Source organism: Schistocerca americana, chromosome 3, assembly GCF_021461395.2.
Source record: "Schistocerca americana isolate TAMUIC-IGC-003095 chromosome 3, iqSchAmer2.1, whole genome shotgun sequence".
Taxonomy (NCBI): domain Eukaryota; kingdom Metazoa; phylum Arthropoda; class Insecta; order Orthoptera; family Acrididae; genus Schistocerca; species Schistocerca americana.
Window position 1 is genome coordinate 124,257,581 of NC_060121.1, and position 23,774 is coordinate 124,281,354.

The 23,774-nt window shown below is 44.9% G+C and overlaps 1 protein-coding gene across 2 annotated transcripts in view; it reads left to right on the plus strand.

Moving 5' to 3' along the window:
* The window catches only part of LOC124605752 (tubulin polymerization-promoting protein homolog), a 460,410-nt gene that overhangs the window by 376,477 nt on the left and 60,159 nt on the right, over positions 1-23,774 (plus strand). For both annotated transcript variants that reach the window (XM_047137635.1, XM_047137636.1), the window contains one exon: positions 8,817-9,015. In XM_047137635.1, coding sequence (XP_046993591.1) covers positions 8,817-9,015 — 199 coding nt within the window. The remainder of the gene's footprint in view (positions 1-8,816; positions 9,016-23,774) is intronic.

The window sequence follows — 23,774 nt, forward strand, 5'->3', positions numbered from 1 at the left end:
GTGGCACACTTGCGGAGGGAAAAAAGGTGTAGGAATCCGTGTTATGGATGGTGACGTAGGAAGGACGGTGGGAGAGAAAGGAGCCAATCAGACAGACGTAGTTAATGGGAAGGGCGAAGGTTTGGAGCTTGAAGAGGAGACCGGAATGCCATACGCGGTCATAAGCTCGTTCGAGGTCCAGGGAGAGGAAGATTGCGGAGCGACGGGAATCAAACTGGTCGGAAAGGAGATGAGTGAGGTGAAGGAGAAGGTCGTCGGAAGAGAAGGACGGCTGAAAGCCACACTGGGTAACAGGAAGGAGGCGATGCTGGCGGAGATGCTGGTGGATGCGTTGGGTGAGGATAGATTCCAGGACCTTGCTGAAGACTGAGGTAAGGCTGATGGGATGGTAGGAGGAGACGGTGGTTTGCCAGGTTTAAGGAACATCAGGATACGGGAGGTTTTCCACAGGTCGGGGTACTAACCGGTGCACAGGACTACATTGTAGACCCTGGCCAGGGTGGAGAGGAAAGAGACAGGAGCTTCACGAAGGTGACGATAGGTAACACGATCATGACCAGGAGCGGTGTTGCGTTTTATGCGGAGTGTAGCAATGAGATCCTGTGTAGTGATAGGGGCATTGAGTTCCGTGTGTGCAATGTTGTCCAAGTACTGGAAACCTGGTGCGAGGGGAGGGACAGAGGTGTCAGTTCGATCGTGGACATCCGGGAAGAGGGAGTAATCGAACTGGGGATCATCGGGGATGGAAAATACATCAGAGAGGTAGGAGGCAAAGTGATTGGCCTTACTAAGGGTGTCAGGGAAGGGGTGATCATCATGGAGAAGAGGATAGTAGGGGGAGGGTTTAGTTCCGGTAAGGCGATGGAAGGCTGACCGGAACTTGGACGAGTTGATAGGTAGGGTAGCATATAAACGGGTGCATGTCCGTCGCCAGTCCCGGCATTTCTTAGCTGCGAGCAAATTACGAATGTGTCGCTGGAGTTGCTGGTGGCGTCGTAGTGTGTCCGGGTCATGCGTGCGGAGGAAGGCACGGTAGAGATGGCGGGATTCACGGAGGAGGAGGACGGCCTGTGGGGATAAGGTAGGTGGGGGTGGATGGCGACAGTAGGTACGTGGGCCTCCATGGCCTCAGACAAGGTCTGCTGGAGAAAGGAGGCGGCATGGGTTACATCGCCAGAGTGGTGGTAGGTGAAAGGGTGGCTATCGACTTGGGTGGAGAGGGTATCCCAGTAGGCATTCCAGTTGGCACAGGAATAGTCATTGATGTACTTAGGGGGAGGGTCATTACGAGGGTCGGGCCGGGGGTGACGACCGACTGAAACGGTGAGGAGGACAGGGAGATGGTCGCTACCAATAGGCTCCAGGAAATCGTCACATTTATTGAAGGCACTGTATATACAGTTAGGATCGTATGAGGAGTTAGTGAGTAAATACACTGGTTCACTAAAGACCAATTAGAAGCGACGCCCAAACTGGAGAAGTTATACACTATTGGCCATTAAAATTGCTGCACCATGAAGATGACGTGCTACAGACGCGAAATTTAACCGACAGCAAAAAGATGCTGTGATATGCAAATGATTAGCTTTTCAGAGCATTCCCACAAGGTTGGCACCGGTGGCGACACCTACAACATGCTAACATGAGGAAAGTTTCCAACCGATTTGTCATACACAAACAACAATTGACCGGCGTTGCCTGGTGAAAAGTTGTTCTGATGCCTCGTGTAAGGAGGAGAAATGCGTACCATCACGTTTCCGACTTTGATAAAGGTCGGAATGTACCCTATCGCGATTGCGGTTTATCGTATCGCGGCATTGCTGCTCGCGTTGGTCGAGATCTAATGACTGTTAGCAAAATATGGAATCGGTGGGTTCAGGAGGGTAATACGGAACGCGGTGCTGGATCCCAACGGCTTCGTATCACTAGCAGTCGAGATGACAGGCATCTTATCCGCATGGCTGTAACGGATCGTGCAGCCACGTCTCGATCCCTGAGTCAACAGACGGGGCTGCACGAACAGCTCGACGAAGATTGCAGCAGCATGGACTATCAGCTCGGAGACCGTGGCTGCGGTTACCTTTGACGCTGCATCACAGACAGGAGCGCCTGCGATGGTGTACGCAACGACGAACCTGGGTGCGCGAATGGCAGAACGTCATTTTTTTCGGAAGAATCCAGGTTCTGTTTACAGCATCATGATGGTTGCATCCGTGTTTGGCGACATCGCGGTGAACGCACATTGGAAGCGTGCATTCGTCATCGCCATACTCGCGTATCACCCGGCGTGATGGTATGGGCTGCCATTGGTTACACGTCTCGGTCACCTCTTGTTCGCATTGACGGCACTTTGAACAATGAACGTTACATTTCAGGTGTGTTACGACCCGTGGCTCTACCCTTCATTCGATCCGTGCGAAATCCTACATTTGAGCAGGAGAATGCACGACTGCATGTTGCAGGTCCTGTACGGGCCTTTCTGGATACAGAAAATGTTCGACTGCTGCCCTGGCCAGCACATTCTCCAGATCTCTCACCAATTGAAAACGTCTGGTCAATGATGGGCGAGCAACTGGGTCGTCACAATACGCCAGTCACTACTCTTGATGAACTGTGGTATCGCGTTGAAGCTGCATGGGCAGCTGTACCTGTACACGCCATCCAAGCTCTGTTTGACTCAATGCCCAGGCGTATCAAGGCCGTTATTACGGCCAGAGGTGGTTGTTCTGGGTACTGATTTCTCAGAATCTATGCACCCGAATTGCGTGAAAATGTAATCACTCGTCAGTTCTAGTATAATATATTTGTCCAATGAATACCCGTTTATCAGCTGCATTTTTTCTTGGTGTAGAAATTTTAATGGCCATTAGTGTACATCTACATGGATACTCTGCAAATCACACCTAAGTGCCCAGCAGAGGTTTCATTGAACTTCCTTCATACTAATTGTCTCTTATTTCACTCTCTAACAGCGCGCGAAAGAAACGAATGCCTGTATCTCTTCGTGCGAGCTGTGATTTCCCTTATTTTATTATGATCATTTCTCCTATGTAGGTGGGCGTCACAAAATTCGGAGGAGAAAGTTGTTGAGAGTAATTTCGCGAGAAGATTTCGCTGCAACGAAATCACCTTTGTTTTACTGATGTCCACTCCAAATCCTGTATCACGTCAGTGATACTCTTTTCCCTGTTTCTCGACGAAACGAAACGTGCTGCTCTTCTTTGAACTTTCTCAAAGTACTCTGTCAGTCCCACCTGGTAAAGATCCCACACCGTGCATCAGTATCCTAAAACAGGACGGACAAGCGTAGGTAGGCAATTTCATTAGTAGACTTGTTGCATCTTCTAAGTGTTCCGCCAATAAAACACATTCTTTGGTTCGCCTTCCCCACAACATTTTCTGTGTGTTCTTTCCAATTTCAATTTTCCGTATTTGTAATTCCTACGTATTTAGTTTAATGTACGGCCTTTAGAGTTGCCTGATTTATCGTGTAGCCGAAGTTTAACGGACTTCTGTTAACACTCATGTGTATGACCTCACACTTTTCTTTATTTATGGTCAATTGCCAATTTTAGCACCATACAGATTTCTTTTCAAAATCGTTTTGCAATTTGTTTTGATCGTACGTTTAGTTTACTAGACGATAAACGACAGCATCATCTGCCAACAACTAATGACGGCTGCTCAGATTGTCTCCTGAATACAGGGCTATTACAAATGATTGAAGCGATTTCATAAATTCACTGTAGCTCCATTCCTTGACATATGGTCACGACACACTACAGATACGTAGAAAACCTCATAAAGTTTTGTTCGGCTGAAGCCGCACTTCAGGTTTCTGCCGTCAGAGCGCTCGAGAGCGCAGTGAGACAAAATGGCGACAGGAGCCGAGAAAGCGTATGTCGTGCTTGAAATGCAGTCACATAAGTCAGTCATAACAGTGCAACGACACTTCAGGACGAAGTTCAACAAAGATCCACCAACTGCTAACTCCATTCGGCGATGGTATGCGCAGTTTAAAGCTTCTGGATACCTCTGTAAGGAGAAATCAACGGGTCGGCCTGCAGTGAGCGAAGAAACGGTTGAACGCGTGCGGGCAAGTCTCACGCGTAGCACGCGGAAGTCGACGAATAAAGCAAGCAGGGAGCTAAACGTACCACAGCCGACGGTTTGGAAAATCTTACGGAAAAGGCTAAAGCAGAAGCCTTACCGTTTACAATTGCTACAAGCCCTGACACCCGATGTCAAAGTCAAACGCTTTGAATTTACGGCGCGGTTGCAACAGCTCATGGAAGAGGATGCGTTCAGTGCGAAACTTGTTTTCAGTGATGAAGCAACATTTTTTCTTAATAGTGAAGTGAACAAACACAATGTGCGAATCCGGGCGGTAGAGAATCCTCACGCATTGGTGCAGCAAATTCGCAATTCACCAAAAGTTAACATGTTTTGTGCAATCTCGCGGTTTAAAGTTTACGGCCCCTTTTTCTTCTGCGAAAAAAACGTTACAGGACACGTGTATCTGGATATGCTGGAAAATTGGCTCATGCCACAACTGGAGACCGACAGCGCCGACTTCATCTTTCAACAGGATGGTGCTCCACTGCACTTCCATCATGATGTCCGGCATTTCTTAAACAGGAGATTGGAAAACCGGTGGATCGGTCGTGGTGGAGATCATGATCAGCGATTCATGTCATGGCCTCCACGCTCTCCCGACTTAACCCCATGCGATTTCTTTCTGTGGGGTTATGTGAAAGATCCAGTGTTTAAACCTCCTCTACCAAGAATCGTGCCAGAACTGCGAGCTCGCATCAACGATGCTTTCGAACTCATTGATGGGGACATGCTGCGCCGAGTGTGGGAGGAACTTGATTATCGGCTTGATGTCTGCCGAATCACTAAAGGGGCACGCATCGAACATTTGTGAATGCCTAAAAAAACTTTTTGAGTTTTTGTATGTGTGTGCAAAGCATTGTGAAAATATCTCAAATAATAAAGTTATTGTAGAGCTGTGAAATCGCTTCAATCATTTGTAATAACCCTGTAGTTCACATAGATGAGGAACAACAAAGAGCCTGTAACACTATCTTGCTGAACGCCAGAAATCACTTCTGGTTTACCAAATTACTTTCCGTCAGTTACTACGAGCTATGATCTCTCTGACAGGAAATTACGGATTCATTCACAAAAATGGGACCATATTCCATATGCACGCAATTTGACAAGCCGCTTGTAAGGTACATTATCGAAAGCCTTCTGGAAATCCTGAAATGTGGAATCAATTTGAAATCGCTTGTCAATAGCACTTCGTGTGAGTAAAGAGCTAGTTGTGTTCCACAAGAATGACGTTTTCTAAATCCGTGTTGACTGTGCATCAATAGTCCCTTTCTCTGTGGTAATTCATAATGTTCGAATACAATATGTGTTCCAAAATCCTGCTGCTTGAGGATGTTAATGATATTGGCCCGTAATTTAGAGTATTACTCCTACTACCTTTCAACGTTATAGTATGCAATTTTCTGTCAGCCCTCCGTCAGGAAGCTACTGATACAGTAAAGCTTTTACTAGGACCTCTGGAAGTTATTGAAATAGTGATGAATTCTTATATTATTCACTTCGAGAAGCCAATTATTATTAATTACAAACATGAACATCGCCAAGCCTTAAATTTGGAATGGAATTCATCAGCAATGGCTGCCGATGACTTCTGGCGTAAGAAATCACTATCGTTCTGCAAACAGCCTTGTGAAAGAGGACGGATGAGCGGACAGAGATTCAGGACACTGCCTTTCCCTTGGGTGGGAAACTGCCCCGAGGCGGAAGAAATAGTAATGATCAACAATATGAGGATGAGGATGGCAATGGAAACCTCTACATTAAAGACACATAATGCATATCCACAGGACATGTAGCCTGTACTTGAAAAAGTGTCATGATGATATCTTCACTGGCAAAAGATTGCGGACTAGCCTCCATTCGGATCTCCAGGAAGGGACTGCGAAGGAGGAGGTGACTATGAGAAAAACGTTGAATGAGTAACGAAAGGATAACGTTCGACGAGCTGCAGTGTGGAAGGTCAGAATTTCGAACGTGATAGGCAAGCTGGAAAATCTGGAAAGGGAATTGCTAAGGCTCAGTCTAGATATCGTGGGGGCCAGTGACGTGCAATGGAAAGAAGCATGGAAACTAGTATAGGGTAATATCAGAAGCAGCAGGAAATGGAACAACGGGAGCAGGATTCGTTATGGTTAGGAAGGTAGGGCAGAGAGTGAGCTACTGTGAACAGTTCAATGATAGGGTGGTTCCCATCAGAATCGACAGCAAACCAATACCAACAACAATAGTTCAGGTATACGTGCCGACGTCACAAGCAGAGAATGAAGAGATACAAAAAGTATATGAGGATACTGAACGGCCAGATGAAAATTGAATAGTCATGGGTGATTGGAATGCGGTTGTATGGGAGGGAGTAAAAGAAAGGGTTAACGGGAGACTGTAGGCTTGGTAGTAGGAACGAGTGAGGAGAAACACAATGGAGTTCTGCAGTAGATATCAGTTAGTAATATGCGAATACTCCTTTCAAGAAGAGTAGGGGGTATACTTCGAAAATGCTGAGAGATACGTGAAAATTTCCGTTAGATTACGTCACAGTCACGTACAGATTCCTAAATCATATTGGATTTTAAGGCGTAACCAGGAGCAGATATAGAGTCAGATCACAATTTAGTATTGATGATGAGCAGGCTAAAGTTTAAGAGACTAGAGAGGAAGAATCAATAGACAAAAAAGTGGGATGCTGAAGCACTAAGGAATGTAGGGACACGGTTGAAGTTCTCTGAAGCTATAGGTAATGCAATAATGAATAGCTCAGAAGGCAGTTCAGTTGAAGAGGAATGGACATCTAAGCGCAACCACAGAAGCTGGAAAGAAAAATATAGGCACAAGGAAGGTAACTGCCGAGGAAATCATGGGAAACAGAAGAAGTACTTCAGCTGATCGACGAAAGGAGGACATACAAAAATGTTCAGGGAAATTCAGAAATACGGAAATACAAGTCACTTAGGAATGAAATAAATGGGAAGTGCAGAGAAGCTAAGGTAAAATGACTGCATCAAAAATATGATGAAATCGAAAAGGAAATGTTTGTCGTCCATGAAGACGAATGCGTCGCCGATATGGTTGCACTATCGATCGGAGGATGGTATTCACGTATCGTACAGCCGTTACGGCGCCTTCCATGACCACCAGCGGCCTACGTCGGCCTCACATAATGCCACCCCAAAACAGCAGGGAACTTCCAACTTGCTACACTCGCTGGACAGCGTGTCTAAGGCGTTCAGCCTGACCGGATTGCCTCCAAACACGTCTCTGACGATTGCCTCGTTAAAGGCGTATGCGACACTCATCGGTGAAGAGAACGTGAGGCCAATCCTGAGCGGTCCAATCGGTATGTTGTTGGGCCCATCTGTACCGCACTGCATGGTGTCGTGATTGCAAAGACGGACCTCGCCATCGGGAGTGAAGTTGCGCATCATTCAGCCTATTGTGCACAGTTCGAGTCATACGTCCTGCGGCTGCACGAAAGGCATTATTCAACATGGTTGCGTTGCTGTCAGGCTTCCTCCGAGCCATAATCCGTTGGTGGCGATTATCTACTGCAGTAGTAGCCCTTGGGCGGCCTGAGCTAGGCATGTTATCGACAGTTCCTACCTCTCTGTATCTCCTCCATGTCCGATCAACGTCGCTTTGGTTCACTCTGAGCCGTCTGGACACTTCCCTTGTTGAGAGCCCTTCCTGGCACAAAGTAACAACGCGGACGGGATCCAGCCGCGGTATTGACCGTCTTGGCATGGTTGAACTACAGACAACACGAGCCTTGTACCTCCTTCCTGGTGGAATGACTGGAACTGATCGGCTGCCGGGCCCCCTCCGTCTAATAGGGGCTGCTCAGGCATGGTTGTTTACATCTGTGGGCGGGTTTAATGACATCACTGAAAAGTCAAGGGGACTGTGTGTGTGATACAATATCCACAGTCAACGTCTATCTTCAGGAGTTCTGGGAACCTGGGTGATGCAAAACATTTTCATATATATATATATATATATATATATATATATATATATATATATATATATATAGGCTCCGCCGCCTATAACTTTGGTGCTCTGTAGCGTCGTTGGATGACGTTTCTCGACATGGGTTCCTACTCAAAATATTAAGCACTCACTTCCCTGTATAAGTCCTAGAAGTTTATAATGGGAATTTGCCAATTTCTGAATATATTAAAGAAATATCAATAAATTGAAGCCGGTCGGTGTGGCCGAGCGGTTATAGGCGCTTCAGTCTGGAACCGCGTGACCGCTACGGTCGCAGGTTCGAATCCTGCCTCGGGCATGGATGTGTGTGGTGTCCTTAGGTTGGTTAGGTTTAAGTGGGTCTAAGTTCTAGGGGACTGATGACCTCAGATGTTAAGTCCCATAGTGCTCAGAGCCATTTGAACCATTTGAATAAATTGAAGTATGTCTGCACGCCGCTCCACCGCTTGCATCATACCTGAAATGGCTCTGAGCACTATGGGACTCAACTGCTGTGGTCATCAGTCCCCTAGAAGTTAGAACTACTTAAACCTAACTAACCCAAGGACATCACACACATCCATGCCCGAGGCAGGATTCGAACCTGCGACCGTAGCAGTCGCACGGTTCCGGACTGAGCGCCTAGAACCGCGAGACCACCGCGGCCGGCCATCATACCTGAGCTAACGTTTACTTGTACTTTGGAGTGAACTGTATGTGTGTCCGCTGCGTGCCCTCAGGAGAGGCGGCTGCGACGCCCGGCACGCCGACGGCCAACTTCCGGGCGCAGTTCCGCGCCTTCTCGCGCTTCGGCGACCCCAAGTCCGACGGCCGCGCGCTGACGCTCTCGCAGAGCGACAAGTGGCTGAAGCAGGCGCGCGTCGTCGACGGCAAGAAGGTCACCACCACCGACACCGGCATCTACTTCAAGAAGTTCAAGTGAGTGCGCACGGTCGGCCGCGCCGCCCGCTCCTACTCTTTCTCTCTCTCTCTCTCTCTCTACAGAATACGGCACCAGAAAAATAGAAACACCTCTTAGAAACTTCATCTGCTCATTGCATTAACAGTAAACTACTGCTGTACTGCTTAATAGAATGCTAGCCATTGAAAGTGCAGCACCCCCATGAAGGCGGCATGCCCATTAGACTGCCAAGAAGTGTAGGCCTACTACGAAAGTGAGTCAAACGAAAACTTTAAATATTTTTTAAAATATTATTTACTGTGCAGAAGTGGTACAAAGCTGTATCATTTTTCAACATAATCTCCCCCACGCTCAGTTCAAGTCCTCCAGCGCCTACAAAGTGCATAAATTCCTATAGAAAAAAATTCTTTTGGTAGTCTGCGCAACCACTCATGCACCGCGTGGCGCACCTCTTCACCAGAACGGAACTTCTTTCCTCCCATTGCGTCTTTGTGTGGTCCAAACATATGGAAATCACTTGGGGCAAAGTCTGGTGAGTATGGTGGATGAGGAAGACACTCAAAATACTGTTCTGTGATTGTTGCAACTCTTGTAAGGGCACTGTGGGGCCTTGCATTGTCATGTTGCTCACAGCAATCCACGTCGCTTTGATTTGATTGCTGGCCGCAGATGATTTTTTAGGAGATCTGTGTATGATGCACTGGTGACAGTGGTTCCTCTAGGCATGTAATGCTCCAAAATAACGCCTTTTTCGCCCCAAATGAGTCAGCATAACCATCCCTGCTGATGTTTCTGTTCGAAACTTCTTTGGTTTTGGTGATGAGGAATGGCGACATTCCTTGCTCGCTCTCTTCGTTTCCGGTTGCTGGAAGTGAACACAGGTTTCGTCCCCAGTAACGATTCTTGCAAGGAAGCATACATCTTCTCGTTCAAAGCGCCGAAGAAGTTCTTCACAAGCATCAACAGTTCGTTCTCTCATTTCATGAGTCAGCTGCCGTGGCACCCATCTTGCAGACACTTTGTGAAACTGGAGCACATCATGCACAATGTGGTGTGCTGACCCATGACTAATCTGTAAACATGCTGCAATGTCATTCAGTGCCACTCGGCGGTTTTCCTTCTCTATGGCTTCAACTGCTACAGTGTTCTGTGGAGTCACAACTCGTTGTGCCTGACCTGGACGAGGAGCATCTTCCACTGAAGTCACGCCATTTGCGAACTTCTTACTCCATTCGTAGACTTGCTGCTGTGACAAACATGCATCACCGTACTGAACCTTCATTTGTTGATGACTTTCAATAGGTTTCACACCTTCACTACGCAAAAACCGAATAACAGAACGCTGTTCTTCCCTGGTGCACGTCGCAAGTGGGGCGGCCATCTTTATACTGATACAGCGACGGTATGTGTGCATCTGCACTATGCTGCCACCTACAGGCCATTCTGCACGCTGTTTGTAGCACGCTTACCAACTTACATGATAACGGCGCGAAATTTAGATTTGTTATTACAAATTTAAGGTTTTCATTTGACTCACCCTCGTACATGCTTGGACACGGAAATCTTCAGCATTACATCAAAACCACGTAAAACACGCAGCAGCAACGCCGATCGACCCCTGCAACTGTCGTCAAACCGCGGCCTGCGGGCGGGGTGCGGCTCCAATCCTGTGCTCGTGCGGCCCGCGTTCTCAGCCGTGTTTTATAATAGTATGTTTCTAACAACTAACAGTACAATCCAAAAACGTCAGCTAACGTTAAGAGTTTAAGAGTTTAGTTTTCCTGCTCTGAAAGGAACAAAAATACTTTTGGAGAAATTTATATTCTAAGATTTGATTAGTTCTAATTGACGTTGGTGGATTCGGCCGTGACATAAATACAGTCAAGTTGGCGCTTACGTCAGGGGCAGATAGGTAAGTAGCGCGGCCACTGCGGGATACAGGATGTGGGAGGAGGCAATGTTTTATTGTTCGTTCTCCAGTGCTCACAACTCATTGGCCCATGTGTCTCGTACCGATCAGCTGCTATGGGATAAATTTCACACAAAAGTAAAATGGATTCGCGAATGTGCACTGTAGAGACGGTTCTCGTCAAATACGGTACATACACTACTGGCCATGAAACTTGCTACACCACGAAGATGACGTGCTACAGACGCGAAATTTAACCGATAGGAGGAAGATGCTGTGATACGCAAATGATTAGCTTTTCAGAGCATTCACACAAGGTTGGCGCCGGAGGCGACACCTACAACGTGCTGACATGACGAAAGTTTCCAGCCGATTTCTCATACACAAACAGCAGTTGACCGGCGTTGACTGGTGAAACGTTGTTGCGATGCCTCGTGTAACGAGGAGGAATGCGCGTTTCCGACTTTGATAAAGATCGGATTGTAGCCTATCGCGATTGCGGTTTATCGTATCGCGACATTGCTGCTCGCGTTGGTCGAGATCCATTGACTGTTAGCAGAATATGGGTTCAGGAAGGTAATACGGGACGCCGTACTGGATCCTAGCGGCCTCGTATCACTAGCAGTCGACATGACAGGCATCTTATCCGCATGACTGTAACGGATCCTGCAGCCACGTCTAGATCCCTGAGTCAACAGATGGGGACGTTTGCAAGACAACAACTACCTGCACGAACAGTTCGACGACATATCCAGCAGCATGGACTATCAGCTCGGAGACCATGGTTGCGGTTACCCTTGACGCTGCATCACAGACAGCAGCGCCTGCGATGATGTACTCAACGACGAACCTGGGTGCGCGAATGGCAAAACGTCATTTTTTCGGATGAAACCAGGTCTTGTTTACAGCATCATGATGGTCGCATCCGTGTTTGGCGACATCGCGGTGAACGCACATTGGAAGCGTGTATTCGTCATCGCCATACTGGCGTATCACCCAGCGTGATAGTATGGGCTACCATTGGTTACACGTCTCGGTCACCTCTTGTTCGCATTGACAGCACTTTGAACAATGGACGTTACATTTCAGATGTGTTACGACCCGTGGCTCTACCCTTCATTCGATCCCTGCAAAACCCTACATTTCAGGAGGATAATGCACGACCGCATGTTGCAGGTCCTGCACGCACCTTTCTGGATACAGAAAATGTTCGACTGCTGCCCTGGCCAGCACATTCTCCAGATCGCTCATCAATTGAAATCGTCTGTTCAATGGTGGCGGAGCAACTGGCTCGTCACAATACGCCAGTCACTACTCTTGATGAACTGTGGTGTCGTGTTGAAGCTGCATGGGCAGCTGTACCTGTACACGCCATCCAAGCTCTGTTTGACTCAATGCCCAGGCGTATCAAGGCCGTTATTACGGCCAGAGGTGGTTGTTATGGGTACTGATTTCTCAGGATCTATACACCCAAATCGCGTCAAAATGTAATCACACGTCAGTCTAGTAAAATATATTTGTCCAATGAATACCCGTTTATCATCTGCATTTCTTCTTGGTGTAGCAATTTTAATGCCCAGTAGTGTATTTGTAGCATGGAATATGAACTTAAATTAAAGCTGTTGTGAACGACGCAATGACTACAAACGATGGCATTAAAAGCATTCAGTAAACATTTGTGCCGGCCGGTGTGGCCGAGCGGTTCTAGGCGCTACAGTCTTAAGCCGCGCGACCTCTACGGTCGCAGGTTCGAATCCAGCCTCGGGCATGGATGTGTATGATGTCCTTAGGTTAGTCAGGTTTAAGTAGTTCTAAGTTCAAGGGGACTGATGACCTCAGATGTCAAGTCCCACAGTGCTCAGAGCCATTTGAACCATTTTTAGTCCTGCACAAATAATGAACGGAACCTTTGTGTAGTAAATTTAAAACAATTAAATTTTGTGCTGGGATACGTTTTCATTACAGGTCGTAGTTTTCGAATTATTAAAGAAAACCGTACCACAGTGACATCGAAACGCGTTTCTGTTGAGTATCTTGAAACCCGTGGCCTCTAGATGATGATGATGATTATGATGATGATGATTATGATGATGATGATTATGATGATGATTATGATGATGATGATGATTATGATTATGATGATGATGATGATTATGATTATGATGATTATGATGATGATGATTATGATGATTATGATGATGATGATTATGATGATTATGATGATGATGATTATGATGATGATGATGATTATGATGATGATGATTATGATGATGAAGATTATGATGATGATGATTATGATGATGATGATGATGTTTGGTGTGTGGGGCACTCAACTGCGTGGTCACCAGCTCCTGTACAAAATCCCAATATTTACACAGTCAAATGTAGCCATTGTCACGAATGATTATCATGATTGTGCAATGATAAGGACAACACAAATACCCAGTCCCCGGGCAGAGAAAATACCCAACCCGTCCGGGTATCGAACGCGGGACCCTGTGATGCAGAGGCAGCAATGCTAACCATTAAACCATGAGCTGTGGGCGTGGCCTCCAGAGAAAACGTATCCCAGCACATAATTTAATCACTATAAACATCCTACAAAAAGATCCTGTTAATTTTTCTGTAGGAATAATAGTTTGCGCCTAGAAAGCGAGAGAATGTGATAACGTCGTGCATACTTCTTGAAGTAGCTGCAAGTTGCATAAAACCCATAGGTAGTGGCAGCTCAGTCACCCTATATACAGGGTGGTCCATTGATAGTGACTGGGCCAAATATCTCGCGAAATAAGCGTCAAACGAAAAAACTACAAAGAACGAAACTCGTCTAGCTTGAAGGGGGAAACCAGATGGCGCTATGGTTGGCCGCTAGATGGCGCTGCCATAGGTCAAACGGATATCAACTGCGCTTTTCTTAAATAGGAACCCCCATTTTTTATTACATCTTTGTGTAGTACGTAAAGAAATATGAATGTTTTAGTTCGACGACTTTTTCGCTTTGTGATAGATGGCGCTGTAATAGTCACAAACGTATAAGTACGTGGTATCACGTATCATTCCACCAGTGCAGACAGTATTTGCTTCGTAATACATTACCCGTGTTAAAATGGACCGTTTACCAATTTGCGGAAAAGGTCGATACCGTGTTGATGTATGGCTATTGTGATCAAAACGCCCAACGAGCGTGTGCTATGTATGCTGCTCGGTAGCCTGGACGACATCATCCAAGTGTCCTGTCCGTTCGCCAGATAGTTACGTTATTTAAGGAAAAAGGAAGTGTTCAGCCACATATGAAACGTCAAACACGACCTGCAACAAATGATGATGCCCAAGTAGGTGTTTCAGCTGCTGTCACGGCTAATCCGCACATCAGTAGCAGACAAATTGCGCGAGAATCGGGAGTCTCAAAAACTTTGGTGTTGAGAATGCTCATCAACATCGATTGCACCCATACCATATGTCTATGCACCAGGAACTGCATGACGACGACTTTGAACAGTACAGTTCTGCCCCTGGGCACAAGAGAAATTACGGGTCGATGACATTTTTTGCCCGCGTTCTATTTAGCGACGAAGCGTCATTCACCAACGGTGGTAAAGTAAACCGGCATAATATGCACTACTGGGTAACGGAAAATCTACGATGGCTGCGACAAGTGGAACATCAGCGACCTTGGCGGGTTAATGTATGGTGCGGCATTATGGGAGGAAGGATAATTGGCCCCCATTTAATCGATGGCAATCTAACCGATGTTACTACAAGATGTTTCACTGCATGACAGAATGTCGATGTACTTCCAAGATGATGGATGTACGGCACATAGATCGCGTGCTGTTGATGCGGTATTGCATAGCATATTTCATGACAGGTGGATTGGTCGTCGAAGCACCATACCATGGCCCGCACGTTTACCGGATTTGACGTCCCCGGATTTCTTTCTGTGGGGAAAGTTGAAGAATATTTGCTATCGTGATCCACCGACAACGCCTGACAACACGCGTCAGCGCATTGTCAATGCATGTGGAACATTACGGAAGGCGAACTACTCGCTTTTGAGAGGAATGTCGTTACACGTATTGCCAAATGCATTGAGGTTGAAGGACATCATTTTGAGCATTTATTGCAGTAATGTGGTATTTACAGGTAATCACGCTGTAACAGCATGCGTTCTCAGAAATGGTAAGTTCACAAAGGTACATCTATCACATTGGAACAACTGAAATAAAATTTTCAAACGTACCTACGTTCTGTATTTTAATTTAAAAAACCTACGTGTTACCAACTGTTCGTCTATAATTGTGAGCCATATGTTTGTGACTATTACAGCGCCATCTATCACAAAGCGAAAAAAGTGTTCCAACTACAACATTCATATGTCTTTACGTACTACACGAATATGTAATGAAAAATGGGGGTTCCTATTTAAAAAACGCAATTGATATCCGTTTGACCTACGGCAGCGCCATCTAGCCGGCCAACCCTAGCACATGTGCGGTATTTTGACACACTCTCACTCGCTGCCCAGTATTAGTGCAACAGAAAAAATTAACAGGATATTTTCGTAGGAAAGTTAATGTAGTTGAATTTTTTTTAGTGGGGCACGTTTTCGCTAGTGGGCAATAGTTTTCGCGTTATTCAAGAAGAATGTACAAAAGTAGGCTTGAAATGCACCCTTGCCCCCACACTCCGAGATCCAGCCGGTCAGTATTTTGCGACTGCACGAGTTGTTCCCCACTTTCTAGCTCCTTTGGTCTTCATTGACAGGCCTTATTACACCACTGGCGTAGTCAGGCGCTTACAAATTGTATAATTTTTGTGTAAATTTTACCTAACAATTCTGTGAATTTTAATAGCATAAAATAAACAATTACATCGTTGTATTCGTCAGATTTTCTGACTACGAAGCTGCTGTGCTTGTAAGGGTGAAGATTGACTCAAACTGTGAACGTAATTAATTTTTGTACAGTAGTCGGAGGGAGTTCCACGAACAACATACTGAAAATCCTAACTGGTGAGGGATGAGTTTCGTGTGGAAAAGCGTTCGAAGGTCGCTTTTGAACGTTTTTTTTGAACAACTCGAAAACCGTGGCCTCTGGCGAAAACGTACCCTGTACAAAATTTAACAACTATGAACGTCCACTTTGGAAAATTATAAATGACTGTGCTAGTAGACCTCTTACGTTATTTGATTTTCAAACAGCTGAGCAAAACTGAATGCACTCAGACGTTTCTCTCTTTACGTATTCTGATCATCACTAAACTGACACACAATATCTTTTTGGCGCAACGCAATCTGACTTTCAATAATCCCTACAAAAGAATGGCCCTGACTAATAATAACCTATACCTTTCATGAATAACTTATCTCACAAAAATCTTTGTTACTCGAACTACTGCAATAGAGCGAGCGCCCATACTGCCAACTAAATAAAAGATTCTAACTACTGAAGGCACTAACTACTGATAGGCATAGTTAGCAAATGAAAGATTTTCATGGAGAAGAAACAATTTATTTACCTTAATAGTGTTCAAAGGATATCGCTTCATGACATCCAGTCTTACAAATTTCCTTTTTCTGACGGACACACGTCCAGATCGTCCGCTCTCAAAACTCTAGCATCTCTCTCCCCACATCCACCACTGTTGGCGGCTCACCTCCAACTGCGCAACGCTACGCGCTGTTCTCATCCAACTGCCCAACACTACAATAGCGAATATTCCAACAATGCCAACCAGCCACAGGCTGCACACAGCACAGTCAGTGATTTTCATACAGAGCGCTACTCGGCATTACCAACATAAAAACCTAAACAGCCTCCTTACAAACTTTAAATTTCCTACGAAAAGGTCACTTTATTTTTACGATAGGACTAATGGTTTGTGCGTAACGAGAGAGAGAATATGAAAATATTGCGCGTGGTTTTTGAAGGCCGGATGTAACATTGCGGGCTGCTTGAAAACAACAGCTGTAGGGGCAGCTGGACCACTCTGTTATGTACGACCATGGCACATTTACAATTCCGATATGTTTGCAGCAGATCTCAGTGGTTTGATCACTTTTATGTTGCGATTCACAAATGCTGTGCTAATGAATGCAACGAATTCGTGTGTCATTAAATTAGCAGCGCAGCGCCATCTGATTATTAACATCGCTGTTGTGTGTTATTATTTTTGGATTGGTAGTGAAGGATCTTGTGTGTAATATTGAAACATTATCAAATAATGTAGTTCGTGAAATAAGTTCGTGGCTTGTGGAAAATAATTTGATGCTAAATCACAGTAAGACTCAGATTTTACAGTTTGTAACTCACAATTCAACAAGAACTGATATTTTGATCAGACAGAATGGGCATATTATAAGCGAGACGAAACAGTTCAAGTTCCTAGGCATTCGGATAGATAGTAAGCTGTTGTGGAAAGCCCATGTTCAGGGTCTTTGCCTCAAATGGCTCTGAGCACTATGGGACTTGACATCTGTGGTCATCAGTCCCCTAGAACTTATAACTACTTAAACCTAACTAACCTAAGGACATCACACACATCCATGCCCGAGGCAGGATTCGAACATGCGACCGTTGCGGTCGCGCGGCTCAAGACTGTAGCGCCTAGAACCGCTCGGCCACTCCGGCGAGCTTCAGGATCTTGTTCAGAAACTAAATGCTGCTTTATTTATCATTAGAATAGTATCTGAAATAAGTGATAGTTCAACACGAAAAGTAGTCTACTTCGCATATTTTCATACGCTTATGTCATATGGTATTATTTTTTAGGGTAATTCTTCTGATTCAAAAAGGGTATTTTTGGCTCAAAAACTGGCTGTTCGAGCTGTTCGAGAACGTCTTGTCGATCCCTATTCAATAGTCATGGAATTCTGACATTGCCCTCACGGTATATGTTTTCTTTAATGTCGTTTGTTGTTAGCAATATTAGCTTATTCGCAAGAGTTAGCAGCTTTCACTCAATTAATACTAGGCAGAAATCAAATCTGCATGTGGAATGCACTTCCTTGACTCTTGTACAGAAAAGAGTGCACTATTCTGCTGCATCCATTTTCAATAAGCTACTACAAGAACTCAAAAATCTTAGCAGTAGCCCAAACGCTTTTAAGTCTAAACTGAAGAGTTTCCTCATGGCTCACTCCTTCTATTCTGCCGAGGAGCTCCTGAAAGAGCTGAGAAATTAAGCAAATTCCAGTGTTACATTGTTGATTTTCTTTATTTAAACTCACGAATTGTCACCTGAATACGTTTCTTGTATTTCATTTTATCTGTTTCTACTACCATGTTATAATTTCATGTATTGACTCGTTCCATGACCATGGAGACTTCTCCTTAATTTGGTACCACGGAACAATAAATAAATAAAAAATAAATAAAAAAAGTTGGTACCGTTAACGTGAAGTACCCGCTTTTGCCGTGATGCGCTATTCTTAAACGTGAATGGTATGATTAAATTGTCAATTGAAAATCGTTAACCTCATTTCATAATAATTCTTTCTGATTTTGAGGCGAATATTGTAGCTACAGAATATCAATACGAGGATATTGTTAACGTAATGTTGGACGTGCATGTGTGTGAGGTTGGTATATTAGGCGCTCATATTACTTTTAATTTTCACGTAGGATACTATGTGTTCTCGAAGAAGATTTCCAAATACGCTGGGCGGATGTGTCCACCTCCCTCCCCCCCCCCCCCGCCCCCCCTCTCCACTCGCCATCAACATACAGCGATCTCTGGTAGCCACTCGGCTGTACAGTACTTCGTGCTCGGCCATTAGGCGGCCGCAACGGGGCGGAGCGAATGATACACAACTGACACGTGCGAAAGTTAAAAAACTGCCCTTTCACAAAGTCTTAAGTGTGTACTATTGGAATTATGGACCTAGTATTCGCGCTGGATAAATTGCTGGAGCTGATATCTTGCAAATGTGCTGTTTTCTCCTTAAAATATGATGTCAAATTGGTGATGTTTCCTTGAGATAGTGATAGTCCAGAGCGTTATCGAGTATCTGAGCTACGAAGAAGCAACTCACGTTGAAAGAGATATACCGACATCGGCCGCTGGAGTTTACTGAAATAATTCAGTGGCGACAAGAGAAAATCTGGCCAGATCGGGACTCTAACCCGGGTTTCCCGGTTTACGCGAGTGGTCGCCTTAATAAATCCGGCTATCCGAGCACGCTTCACGTCCGACTCAAATTCCCAACTTGTCGCACACTACAGCGGTAGCGCCACCTCCCCACCCCCCCTCAAAAAAGTAAAAATACCAGTCCATTTTCCTCATTCCTCGCGGCACCTCCCGTTATTCCCTCATGAGGTCGGACCTAGGGAGCATTCACACTGAAGATACCATGAAATGCCGTCAGGGCTTAGGTTGTTGTAGTTGTTGTTGTTGTTGTGGTCCTCAGTCCTGAGACTGGTTTGATGCAGCTCTCCATGCTACTCTATCCTGTGCAAGCTTCTTCATCTCCCAGTACTTACTGCAACCTACATCCTACTGAATCTGCTTAGTGTATTCATCTCTTGGTCTCCCTCTACGATTTTTACCCTCCACGCTGCCCTCCAATGCTAAACTTGTGATCCCTTGATGCCTCAGAACATGTCCTACCAACCGGTCCCTTCTTCTTGTCAAGTTGTGCCACAAACTCCTCTTCTCCCCAATTCTATTCAATACCTCCTCATTAGTTATGTGATCTACCCATCTAATCTTCAGCATTCTTCTGTAGCACCACATTTCGAAAGCTTCTATTCTCTTCTTGTCCAAACTATTTATCGCCCATGTTTCACTTCCATACATGGCTACACTCCATACAAATACTTTCAGAAACAACTTCCTGACATTTAAATCTATACTCGATGTTAATAAATTTCTCTTCTTCAGAAACTTTTCCTTGCCATTGCCAGTCTACATTTTATATCCTCTCTACTTCGACCATCATCAGTTATTTTGCTTCCCAAATAGCAAAAATCCTTTACTATTATATGTGTGTGTCTGACACCTCCGAAAGAACAGACACCACACATACAACAGATTTTGTCCAGTACGCTGTTTGCTACATCACTTATATTGCATTCGACATCGTTCAGGATGAATCCTGTGTGACGATAAAATAGGAAAAATTGATTTTATTACGGTGAATGGTTACAGCCTTCCCCAGGCAGAACACTACTGATTATTCAGAACAGAAGAGAATCAAAACATGGGATACTGCAGAACAATGTTGAAGACTAGATGGACTGATAAGGTAAGAGAGGAGGTTCTCCTCAGAATCGGCGAATTAAGGAATTATAAACACTGACAAGAAGACGGGACAGGATTGTAGGATCCGTGCTAAGACACCAGGGAATAACTTCTACGGTATCAGAGGGAACTTCAGAGGGAAAAACTGTAGGGGCAGACAGGGATTGGAATACATCCAGCAAATAATTAAAGACGTAGAGTGCAAGTGTGACTCTGAGATGACGTGGTCGGCACAGGAGAGGAATTCACGGCAGGTCGTATAAAACCAGTCAGAGGACTGATGATAGAAAAAAGTCATACAACGTACACTCTTTGACATAAAACTTGACCGGCGGCCGGCCGCTTCAGAGGCTAAGTCCGCGCCGATCGCGACATGGGACAAAAAAAACTGGCCAACTCGCTAATTCTCTAAGTCCGGTTATCTGCACAATCTGGCAACACTGTAGACTGCGGCACTTCCTGGAGGAAAACTTGTCCCATGATAGAGAAACTCTAGTCTGATTACGCCTGTGGTCTAGCGGTAGCGTGCGTTGTTTCTGTTCATAATGTCAGTGGATCGAGAGCAGCTGGCATAAAATATTTTTATAGCCTCTTCTGTCTGAATGCTGAAGACGTGAATGTAATGGTAGCGCAGATTCAATCTATTTCGCTTTGTGACACACCGATATCAAAATTTTATCCAGTAACGATTTTGCGGCAGATTTCCTGCAGACTGTCCTTCTCTGGACGCCGTATGCGGCAAAGCTCCGGGATCCATTTGCTGGCTACTGGCAGCGGCCGTAGCGACAGCAGCGGCGGTGCACTCCCCCGTTCTTTATCGAAAGCGCCTGCTACCGCTCATCGCTTTTGATGATTTAAAACGCTTTATTATTAAATGTTGCTCCACAGAAAATTTCTACAATTTCCATTCACGCTCAAAAGCAACGGAGACAGACGCCCTGATTAGTAGGCGGGTATTATATTACATTAATCGGCAAGAGCTGAGTATGGCCCGAAATTAATTTTATAGACTGGGACGAAATTAAACCACCTCATTACATTCGATGAATTTATAAATGCTTCATACCTCGTTTCTTTTCCTTTCAAACTCAATTATTTGTGCAACTTTTGGTCAATGTTTGGATGTTTTCGTCAAGCCAGAGTGAGCGTCTGTGGTGTAAAGTGTATTACAGTTCTTGTTTCATTCCTTATGGCAAGTCTATGCGATAAACTGTGTGAATACCTTGCAATGCATGCTCTGTAGCAGTGCAGGAACACTGCACATTTGGAGTTCCATGTATGGGTTCATGAAGTATTTATTGTTGATCGGAAGTGATAGTTAAGGTCATCAGATTTAAACCAGAAAAATTTGTCGTTTTGAAGGTTTCAGAGAACGGAAAGGAATTGCTAACGCCGGTGTTAGAAAACGTCTACAGTTAAATGCTATTGCAAAAATTTAGAAGAAGGGAACTACATTAATGAACATGTGCACTTCATAAACAACCTTCTGACATGTTAGACCTATATGACGAACAAAGCTCAAATTTATATCGTTGACAGTCGGTTTGAATCTTTTCAGGGTCTATTTTACAGTGAAGCACCTTGGAATTCGCAAAGCAGAAATCCATGATATTAACTTAATTTACTAAGTCGAAATCGGACGAAGATTGATGTTTAAAGGCATTCTTCAGATTTCGCATAAGAAATTTTTACTAGCAGTTTGCAACTCCATTAATTAAAGTGGAAAATAAAAGGTTGTACTCAGCGGCTTCTACCGTGATTCGAACTGCTATGTCTTATAGTACAAGCACTGCAACGCACAAGGGAACCTCTGAGCTAACGACACACTGGCGGCCAGAGGCGGAATATAGTCACTGCGATGTTGCCTGAGCCTCAAAACGCAACCTTAAACACACGAACAGAGGAGGTGGAGATTACTGTTTTAACGTCCCGTCGACAACGATGTCATTAGAGACGGAGCACAAGCTCGGATTAGGGAAGGATGGGGAAGGAAATCGGCCGTGCCCTTCCTAAGGAACCATCCCGGCATTTGCCTGAAGCGATTTAGGGAAATCATTGAAAACCTAAATCAGGATGGCCGGGCGCGGGATTGCACCGTCGTCCTCCCGAATGCACACACAAACAGGTGTTACTTATGTGAAGAACGCCATTCTTGGAGTCCAGAAATTAAATATACTTTCTAATTGTGTCATCTTGCAGTGGATTATATCGTACGAGTCTTCGATGTGGAAAACGAATGTCAAGTGAATTTAGCGAGGTAACGCCGACCTACACCCGGAAGTAAATGCACTATCAGAGTGTTGACAAATACTTGCTACGACGCTGCCATTTCTAGGCTCTCTGACGAGGCAGCTCTTCAGCGAAATGCTTGCCGTGATTCTCCGATACGGTTCTTCAGAGTGGAGACGCGCGCGCACGTTTGGTTTTTATGCGGCGTTCTCCCCTGATGGTTTCTGACGTCGCCTTCTGGGCTATGTATACATATGAGACATTCAATTATCATTAATCCAGAATGATACAAGTTTCAGCTTCCGGCGTGGAAGAAGGCTGTTGACGCCGACATTATATCATTTCAACGTAGGGAAAGCAAAACGGATCATTCAATGTTTCTCATTCAACATAAAGCATGTGAGATAATTTTCCGTAACGTTCATAATCATCTAAAAATACAAACGAAGTAAAAATACACCGGAAGCTTATTCGAATTGAATATAACGCTTTGCACCTCGATGTCGAATTTGTCCACTTGCAATCTTTTGCAGCATACAAATAGAATGTCATGATTACCACGAGAATGAAGAAATATGTTGGTAAAGATGGAAGCAAGAAGAGACGCAGTCAACAAATATTCTATTCCTCATGGCATTCATTTCATTTGACACGTAAGAAGAGGTAAAGCGGGAATTTACTTTCGTTAACACGAAAGATATGCCGCACATATTGATAACGAGGAAGTCTGCGTCTTCATACGTTTCCTCCTTGAAATCTGTATGCTCTATTATATACTAAGTAGCCCGATCATTGTTTCAGTAATGTTACCCTCTTGTTTGACCCCGTAACGATGAACAAATTCCAAATGCATGTCTCCCTTCCTGGGTTGTTTTTTGTGTTTTATTGCTTGGAATTCCTGAAGCAGACCATTGTGCCTTCCCCCCTCGTGGGTTAGGTCTCAAAACTAAACCGCTTTGTATCCAATGGCATAATTTATTCAGACAGCATCAGCATAAGACTATCAAACAAAACCTTCCATTTACAGTTGCAGCACTCTAACCAGCACTGACCAAAGTGTAATCCACGGTCATGGTCCTAAATTACCAGCTGTCTGCTACTGTGGCAAAGTCCGTACTACACTGTCGATTCCGCAGCACCATTTTATCTGGTAACACTGTGTAGTTGCACAGTTGTGCTACCAGGTCTGTCCTCACACTGTCAACTTTATGTATCTCACTTCTCCTGTAGCGTAGATCACGAGGAGCCGAAGTAAATGAATGTATTCTGCATGACGTAACATTCAGTATTCCCTTCTTTCATAGCCACTCTTCATGTGCATCGATACCAAATAGGAATGCGAAAACTCTTGCGAGTGAGAGAATGACAATAACAATCGTAACAAGAACAAGCAAATAA